General features: G+C 36.4%; 1 protein-coding gene across 1 annotated transcript; it reads right to left on the minus strand.

The window, feature by feature from the left end:
* Positions 1 to 4,409: 4,409 nt before the first annotated feature.
* LOC114172269 (chaperone protein dnaJ 72-like) lies at positions 4,410 to 9,180 on the minus strand. The gene is made up of 3 exons (XM_028056856.1): positions 8,568 to 9,180; positions 7,411 to 7,480; positions 4,410 to 4,736 (listed from the first exon to the last, which is right to left on the minus strand). Exons 1-3 carry the CDS (start codon positions 8,963 to 8,965, stop codon positions 4,659 to 4,661), a joined length of 546 nt encoding a protein of 181 aa, XP_027912657.1. The 5' UTR covers positions 8,966 to 9,180; the 3' UTR covers positions 4,410 to 4,658.
* Between the last annotated feature and the right edge of the window lie 772 nt (positions 9,181 to 9,952).

Below are 9,952 nucleotides of genomic sequence, written 5' to 3' on the forward strand. Positions count from 1 at the left end.
CCGACTACAGGCCACCACCTGATAGTCCACACGCGGGAATAATTTTGCCACGGCTTCACACCGCGACACCAAGTGGAATTCCCCAAAATGAACAGAAGTTCGTAGTTGTTCCCAGACTACCAAAACTCTATCAGATGCACTGAAGAGGGCAATCATTTGAAATCTCGTCGTACGAGCCACGATCTAGCACACTCCACTGGACTTCCTAAGCCACCAGGCTACAACCTAGAGTGGCCACGTGTTACCCCAATACAAGTTACACTCGTAACTGGGTCCCCAGCCAAAGCATCGCATCATGAACTTCACCTAACGTTGTGTAGAATCCTCTTCGCGCTCCAACTCTGCACCCAAAACCGCTTGGCGCGCCTCTCGCGTCGCTAGGCAGAACCAGGTTCCAGACCGCCTGGCGGGGATCTTACACTGTCAGGCGCCACGCGCCTTACAATAGTCATGTCGCACCGTCACCGCCTGGCGGAACCAACCCTGCCGTCAGGCACCTCGTGTAGACAGTGGACACTGCCATTGTTTTAGAACTCTATCAGTAGCGCAATGCTACTGGTTTTTGGCATTTTCCTCAAGTCTTTAAGGGACCCCAAACATATAATGCATCATTCTTATATCAATCATAATATTTCAGACATAATACTATAACTAAAACTTAATATATACAAATAAGTCATGCCTAAATCAAGTATTATCATGTCTTAGCATGCTTTACTTTATTCACTAACTAGCACAAGCCACAAAATTGTCAATATTGTACCCACCATTTGCCACAACACAATTATACAGTAAATAGTACCATGCCCAAATCACCAATACACACCTAAATCATACCACGAAATGGTCAATAGTGTACATACACATTAAAACAACCCAAACGGCGAAGCATACAACCTAAACCACCTCATAGACATCAATCTCATTCATCCAAACATGTTTATAAATCAGATATGCACTTTTACACACTTCACTTAACATGTTTCTCCATTTATAGCATCATATCCCCTTAACCAACCATGGTACATTCTACTTTATATTCATCCCATTACAATTAACCCATCCATAACATTTAATCAACCACACGTGGTGTCTCATTACAGCTTCCAATTAAATACAGTCTCTATCATGTTCAACACACAACTTTATATAGTTTTAAAACATGTATCCCAATTATCACATACTCATACGTAATTCCTTTGATGTCCAATGCTTAAGTTTCCTTGACTTCACTTCCTCCCTTATCCTTAACATACAACTAAGTTATCCAGCATAACACCCAATACACGCAATTTCAACAGCACTTAAAATGAGCAGCAGAAATATGGTGTCGCCTAGCGACAACACAGGCGCCGCCAGGCGGTGCTTAACCAATTGAGTTCTGCCCAGATTTATTTCACTTTAGCTTTGATTCCCAAGCACCCCAAATCACAGTACCCATTTTCACACTGACATAATTCACATGCACGCATATGTTAGAGTTCATACTTTATTCATATTAACATCAATTCCATCAAACAATGCACTAATCATATACATAAATCATGCTTAATTATTTCCAACCCCATCATGAACCCTAGTCCCCATTTCATACAAGAATTAATGCATTAAACATAACCATAACATTCGCAGTCAATTATACTCATCAAAATTCACATTCACACATATGAACATCACTACGACATCGTTGAAACACAAAAAAAATCCAAAGCAACCAAGAACTGGGCACCCCAGTTCGCGTCACCTGATGGATCATTCTCCGCTGCCAGGCGATTCATGAAGAAAACCCAAATAACTGGGTCTGGAGCTTGTGTTGCCTGGTGGATCACGCGTGACTGTTAGGCGGTTTTTGGAAATTTCCAGAAACCTGAGCAAACGCGAATGAATTGAAAGATTGGCATGTCCAGAAACTCAAAGCCATCACGAATACATGCAATTAAAATTAAAACATCAAATAAGAACTCCTCTAACCTGGATTCCTTGCTTAATTTGATAGTTCTAGTTACTCTTTGATCACCACTAGCCTTTGGTAATCTTCTCCAATTCCATTCCTCCTCTCACTCACCACTTAGTTGTTAGCATGAATTTTCCTCTCCTCACAGTACGTATCAATGCTAGACTCTCCCAGCCCCTTCTCTCCCCTTATTTGCTCTCTTAATCATGCCTTAATTAGAGTTAATGATGGCAAAACGAAAATTCATTTAAAAGGGTTTAAAGCTCTTGATTCACCATTAAATCATAGTTTCTGGCCCTCCTATCTGCCTCCCAATTAACTAGGGTTTTCAGGCTCTTCACATTCATGCCAAAGTAGGTTTTAACAAAAAGAAAGTTAAATTTGGTTCTACTAAGGTTTGAACCCATAACCATGCCAATGTTAAATTCAATGCACAACCATTTAACCAATTCATGTTTCGTGATAATATTTATAAACCTAAAAGTTTATACTCTCTTATCACACCCAAACATCATAAGAAAAAAAAAATTAAATAACACACGATTGACATACATGGGACTCAAACCCAAGTCCTTTCACGCAACCAAGTACTCTCAACCATTTGAGCTAGTACTTTTCCATGTCATGAAAGTTAGCATTTAATGCCATAAAGACTTCCACTACCCGAATTTATTAAATAATTATTTATTTAATTATTTAATTTTCTCGGGTCTTACACATTCAATCTCAGTCCTCCTTCGACCAACCACCTTTATACCTCTCTCGCATCACTTGGCTACTATATCCAATCAATTCTAAGTTTTAAGCTAATTACCTTAGTTCATGCATTAGAGTTCCACCTTTAACTATTCAAAAACCTCACCAAATCCATTCTTTCAGTTCCATTTAGGATTGCAACAGAACCCAACCCAATGCAGAATCCATTGCGCTGGCGCCTAGCGGAAATGCAAGCGCCGCCAAGCGGTGCATGAAGATTTGGGAAAAATTCCATTTTTTCCCTACACCTGCGAATGCCAAAATTCCCAAAACACCCTACATTGATCTTTTTCCCAATCCCAACATCGAATGAAGAAATTTATATGGAGCAACCTCTGGGTTTTGTTGCTCAGGGGAGTCTTCTGGATTGGTATGTCGTCTTCACAAATCTTTATATGGCCTAAAGCAGTCTCCACGAGCCTGGTTTGGAAAATTCAATAGCGTTGTTCAACAATTTGGCATGTCTCGCAGTGAAGTGGATCATTCAGTTTTTTATCATCACTCCAGTGCTGGATATATCTACTTAATAGTATATGTTGATGACATTGTTCTCATAGGAAGTCACAACCTTGGCATCTCCCTCTTAAAGCAACATCTTTGTCGTCATTTTCAGACCAAAGATCTTGAAAAACTCAGGTATTTCTTGGGTATTGAAGTAGCACAATCCAATAGTGGTATTGTCATATCTCAGAGGAAATATGCATTGGATATTTTGGAGGAAACTGGGTTAATGAATTCTAAAGCTGTAGAAACATCCATGGATCCTAATATTAAACTTCTACCTAAACAAGGGGAGGCTTTCTTAGATCATGAACAATATAGACGTTGGAAAGTTGAATTATCTTACTGTTACTCATCCTGATATTTCGTTTGTTGTTAGCATGGTGATTCAATTCCTTAATTCCCCATGTGAAGAACATTGGAATGCAGTCATTTGCATATTAAAATATATCAAAAGCTCTCCTAGAAAAGGTTTACTATATGATTCCAACTCTGATACAAAAGTTGTATGTTATTCAGATGCTGACTGGACAAGATCTCCTTCCGATAGAAGATCTACTTCCAAATATTGTGTCTCGATTGGTGGTAATTTGATCTCTTGGAAGAGCAAGAAACAAAGTGTTGTGGCAAGATCTAGTGCAGAAGCGAAATATGGAGCTATGGCTTTAGCCACTTGTGAACTTGTTTGGCTTAAGCAATTGCTTTAAGAATTGCAATTTGGAGATGTCACACAAATGATATTCATATGTGACAATCAGGCTACTCTTCACATTAGTTCTAATCATGTGTTTCATGAAAGGACCAAATACATTGAAATTGATTGTCACTTCATTCGAGAAAAAACTCCTATCCGAGGACATCAAGACCGATTTTGTCAACTCAAGTGATCAATTAGCAGATATTTTCACTAAGTCTCTTCGAGGACCTAGAATTGATTATCTTTGTAACAAACTTGGTACATACGATTTGTATGCACCAGCTTGAGAGAGAGTGTTTGTTAGATGATATAGTATTTTGTTTAGTAGTTGGGCTCAGCCCATTATGTATTTCTGGATTTGGCTCATTATCATTATAAATAAATTATCCTTTGTGTAGGATTTGTACAAGGGAAATTAATCCCAAAATCTCTTTTTTCATCTTATTTTACAAATGTCATAAATCAGTATTTACTTTTATTGATAATAATAAACATGCTAAATATACTACTTTAATGCTCTATTTACAAGAATTTTGTTCGTTACAAAGTATCAGCCATAGGCTAAACAAGTAATTACATAGTAAATTCCAAAGCAATTAAAGGACAAATAAATATGAAATATAGCTGGAGTCGACAAATGGAACAGACAGATTAACAACCGCACTTCTCAATACTCTTTTTGCAACAATCATTCAATAAACACGAAGAAGCTTTCAGGTGACAAACGAAATGAGAAACAGACAAATTCAATCAAGGACGTTCCTTCATGTTATCTTCTCTATAAGCTTTGGCTTTCTCAATGGACTTCATGGCTTCTTCAAAAGATTTCTGAGTACAAAATAAATTTTAGTGCCAAGGAACAATTCGGTATCTCTGCACTTAATGTTAACATGGACGCTTAAAAATGACACAGAAAATTTACAAGAATCGATTGCTAATTGTTTTATACACATAAGCAATTACTTCAATGGGTTGATTTCTTCCAATTCCAACTCTCTTCTATTTTCTACTCATAACTAAAACGATTCATGTTAGTTTGTCAAAAGAGTATTTACAAGTTAGATTTGGCTAGCGAATCCAATCAAATTTGACAAAATTAGTGTACGTTGAAATGGGTTATTGGTAGAAACATAGCTCTTCGAGGACAGAACCTCAAGAATATGGAATATGGGAAAGAGATAATATGATATATTTTTCCTCCCCGCCATGAATCGTCCAAGGAAAAAGGCTCTATAAGAGAAGCAACATATTCCATACGAGAATTCTAACAATAATGCAATAGCAATATTTATTTTTAGCTGAGTAATTCATTTTCTAGGAGCTTCTTAAGTATAGGATTAAGTCAAGTTCATTTCCTTGGTTGAATAGTGTTCCTTTTGGGCCTTTCAGTGTTCTGTCAGTCGCTTGGTTATCTGTTTTGAGCTCTTTCATATATAATATGATAAATTAATAATTATAACACTATAAAAAATTATTTATAACATTATAAATATTAAATTATTATGTTATTTATATATATTTTAAAATAATTTATATAATTTTATGTGAATTAAATTCTTATGATTTTATTATTCGAGTTTACGAAATTCTTATTAGTTCATGTAAATTCTCGACTTTGACAACCTTGTCAACTTGGATTCTTCCTTTTGGTCTCTCTCCTCACTAGATTTTTGGTCTCTCTCCTCACTAGTGATAATATCTCCCTCCTCATTCACCATTCATAGCCTCCAAAAACTATCAACCTTAATTGTCATTCTGCACAATATAACTGATGGTATTTTTCACCACACCTGAAGCATAGTCCATGTGCCTTATGGTTCATTAATTCGGAATAAGGAAGACGTTTCGTACCTCTATTATGTTTAGACGTAGAAATTTATCCTTGTTGGCACGTTGCACCTGTGAACCAACAACTCACAACCCTCTTTAGGCCACACTTTCGTTTGAGAATCCTTTGGATTGGACTTTAACACTTGGGCCCAATCCTACCCCCATCTTGCTTGGGCTATAACTCGACCCGATACCACCCCTATCCGGACTATCTGTCCCCTAATTATGACTCCCTCTCCCCACTCGTGCCCCAACTCCTCTACGACTTTGTTCTCCATATAATTCAACTTCGACGTTCCTCCCGATGCGTATCGCCTGCAAGCGGTTGAATAGATTGAAAGTGCAAACACACCGTCTCTGGTCGAAGTCCACCAACGAAATATCTCAAGTATTGTTCCTCCGACAAGCATTGTACTTGGGAAGAAATAAATTCGAACTCTTATAGGTATTAATTACACTACACTTCCTGTTTGATTTAAGTCCTTAAGCTCCTCAAGCTCCTCGTAAAGATTGTCACTCCGACCACCCTATATCTCCCAATCAACTCATGTTTCAACTTCATCCAGGTCAATTCCTAACCAGAGTCATGGAGGAGATTGAACCAATAGATAGTGCCCCCTCCATGCTCATCTTGGCCAATCTCACCTTCATTTCCTTAATCCACCCTGAACCTCAAAATTTGTCTATATGTGACTAATCTAGCCTACAGGATCGGTTTCGTTGAATAAAAGCAACTCTACCTTCTTCGTTGTCATCCTATCCTCTAGTAACGTTTCCGTTTTTGAAAACAACGAACCTCGACGCTTTTCCCTATGTGCCATATGCAATCTAGCAAATTCCTCCAACATGAATTGACAGAACTCCACAAACAACTGACGCATTGAAGCCTCCATTGCCGTCAAATGCTCCTCCAATGCATCCACTCTATCTGACATCTTTGGGGCATGGAAAATGGTAAGCACGCTAGCTCTCCTAGAAATGATCCGGCAGGTTGGACCAACGATAGACTTATGAAAGAAAAATCGGTCAGAAACAGAAAAGAATCAAATAGCATATTGAAAATTGTATTATTGAATATATGTGAAGAGATAGCTCTCCTTCCTTAACAAATTCTCCGTACTTCCTTCTCTTTCCCCCTCTCAAATACTTAAATTTACACTAATTCAAGATCCCTTGCCACGTCACTACCCTCCTAACTAATTAACATCTACTTTCTTTCTTCTAGAATAAACTTTCTAGACTTTGGACCTTACACTAACCCAGTCTTCTCCAGTACCTTTTTCATGCTGTATCAGTCCATCCTCAACTGTTCTATCACATTCCACCAGAAATCTACTATAATGACTCTTGATTTCATAGTTTTGAATCATCTTATTGTCGTTATGTTCTACGATTTGTGGTAAATGACTCAATAGCTATTTGTGCCAGAAATCAATTTGTATATGAGACAGTTACATCTTTTATGCAGGATTTATTACTTGAATAAACAATTTTTAACATTGACAAAAAAATCATGACTCAATACCGAGAAAACATTCATGCTTATGGATCAATTATGTATGACAATATAAGAACTTACACAACGAACCATGATAGAAAATGAAATAAAGGCTATGATTAACATGTGATATTGTATAGAAAAATTGGATGGCTAAGAAAATTAAAATCTTACCCCAGAATTCTGCATTCTCCATAAGGATTCTCGGCTTGAATCAATGACAACTATCCCGCATAATATAGCCCTGGGCAAGAACTAACATTAATTTATTGAAAATATTTTTATATTAAATGTCTCTTAACACTTGATAGTTAATCACAAATGAAAAAAAAAAGAGGGTGATAATTCCCCATCCTTTTGCGTTATCTATCCTCAACCATGCATATATATCTAGATACAGCTCATTTATGCTCAGTCTAATAGGAACTTGAGTATCATGAGGTACCTAAGTACCACATCGACTTGGTGGAGTATGTAAGTGCTTGATCATCCCTCTTTAACAGTTAGCTTCCGGTGGGTTCCCCATGTGCTTGAGTACTTATTGATTGGTAGCAAGGTTGGTTGCCGATGTCTCAGAAAGGGCTACCAACAAAGGTTCTGACGGTGGAGGGTTCTAACCAATGGGAAGTTGAAGTGTCTTAGAGAGAAAGCCGCCTAGGACAGTGCTACGATTGTGAATTGGGTATATGGAATGTTTAACTTCCACATTGAGTAGTATGGGATACTCAGTGAAGTATTTTGAGTGTTTGGTTATCCCTCCTTAATAGTTAGCTTCTAAGGGTGTGTTCTCATGTGCTTGGGTACATGACCCAGACACAACTAGTTCTTAGGTTCTTCTATCATCATGTATCTTAAATTCAAATATCAAATGTCCAGGTATAGGTCACTACATATCACAGGAAAAAAATAGTTGAAGTAAGGAAGATAAGCATAATATATCCAAAAGAATTAAAATTTTAAGGAGAGTAGATTGAGTTATTTTCAAGATGTACATTGATATATTATATAAAGATGAATAGCATGAAAATATTTAAACTTGAACAACCATCATATATATATATATATATATATATATATATATATATATATATATATATATATATATATATATATATATATATATATATATATATAATGTAACCATTATATATAAAATAAACACAAAAGATTACATAAAACCAACTCATGTAAGAAGTTACGGTAGGTTATTTAACAATCAAACTCTGAATCAATAATCTCTTGCATCTTGTAGATCTTCCTAGCATCAAATTTTAACTCGAACGAACAGCAATTAACAAGTAAAATCATGAGGTAAAAGGAAAGTGAATTACGCTGCGAAGCCGAGATAGAGAATTGAAGACCGCCCCGTCAAAATTCGAAGAGCCATTTCAAAATTGGAAGCTAAGCCACCACCACCACCAGACCCAGGTTTGTACTCGTACCTGCTCCCGCTCCTACTGTATCCGTAGCTGTACTGAGAATAGTGGTTGCTTCTGCCGGGGTCGCCCGAGCTCCGCCGGAAATTGTAGTCGGCTCGCTTTCGGTCATCCATAAGGACCTCGTAGGCCTCCGATACCTGCTTAAATCGAATTGTGGCATTTTCCCTAATGGCCCTCGGTGATTGGGAATGCTTGTCCGGGTGAAACTGAAAAGCTAATTTCTTGAAAGCGGTTTTGATTTCCTCCTTGGTCGCGGTTTGGTGCAAGCCGAGAACCCTGTAGTGATCCATTTCGCTGACCGAATTGGGATTGAGCTTGTTTCCGTTTTTGTTGATTGCTAGGGTTTAAGGAATTTTCCTCCCCTCTAGTGTTAATTTTCTCCGAGAAGTGGCGAAGGAGACGTACAGGAAGAGGTTCTTCCGGTTTAGAAGATTGGGGAGTTTGTTATTCATGGCTTGAAGGATCACGACGAATCGTGGTAGTGTGCCCGCTGCTTTCTTTGATAGATAAGTTTAAGATGTTTTTATTAACGTTTTTATTCTCTAATTTTATTTGAATGGTTTAATTATTCGGATGGTACTCACTTTAATATAAGTGTATCAATTTGATATTTGTTTTTAAAAAAAATGTTAATTGCATCCGAACTTTTTAAAAAGTGCTGCAATCAGATCTAGTTCAGACGGAGTTGAGTCGTTAGTCAACGTGACACGTATCAGTACGTGATTTTTTTTTCTTTTTTTTTTTTGAATTTTTTGAATTTTTAAAAAAAAATCAAATTTTTTTGAAAAAATAAATAAAAATGCTAAGCGTCAAGTCCCTGTATGTGACACGTGTCAGTGTCACTATGTCATTATGTTGATTTCGATTTAGTCCGCGTATATGTCTTTTGGTTTCAATTTAGTACCTACTTATGTGTATCTAATTCAATCTTGACCTAATTTTTTTTAATAATTAAAATCCATTTTTTTATAAAATTAAAAGTAATTAAGTATAAAATTTTTACAAAAATTAAGTATTTAATATTTATATTAAAATTTAGTGGTAAAAGTCATTTTATTAAGTCATTTTTAATAAAAAAAAATAGTATAACATTCAGACAAATAGATAAAGTGATTTGATATATAAGTTTAAATAGGAATTAGTTTTATGTAAAATGTAAAAATAAAATAATTTGAATATTTAGATAAAGTGATTTGATATATAATTTTTTTTAAAATTTAACATGTATATATAAGTTGTAATTAAGTTTAATTACTAATTTGGTCTCAAATTTGAAA

Source organism: Vigna unguiculata, unplaced genomic scaffold (assembly GCF_004118075.2).
Source record: "Vigna unguiculata cultivar IT97K-499-35 unplaced genomic scaffold, ASM411807v1 contig_520, whole genome shotgun sequence".
NCBI lineage: Eukaryota > Viridiplantae > Streptophyta > Magnoliopsida > Fabales > Fabaceae > Vigna > Vigna unguiculata.

Bases quoted from the DNA above. Each gene is read 5' to 3' on its own strand.
- LOC114172269 (XM_028056856.1), bottom strand. From the start codon at position 8,965: ATGGATCACTACAGGGTTCTCGGCTTGCACCAAACCGCGACCAAGGAG. The intron at 7,481-8,567 runs GTAATTCACTTT...GTTCTTGCCCAG, and splicing joins CTCTATCTCGGCTTCGCAGC to GGCTATATTATGCGGGATAG. The intron at 4,737-7,410 runs GTAAGATTTTAA...TTTTGTACTCAG, and splicing joins GGAGAATGCAGAATTCTGGG to AAATCTTTTGAAGAAGCCAT.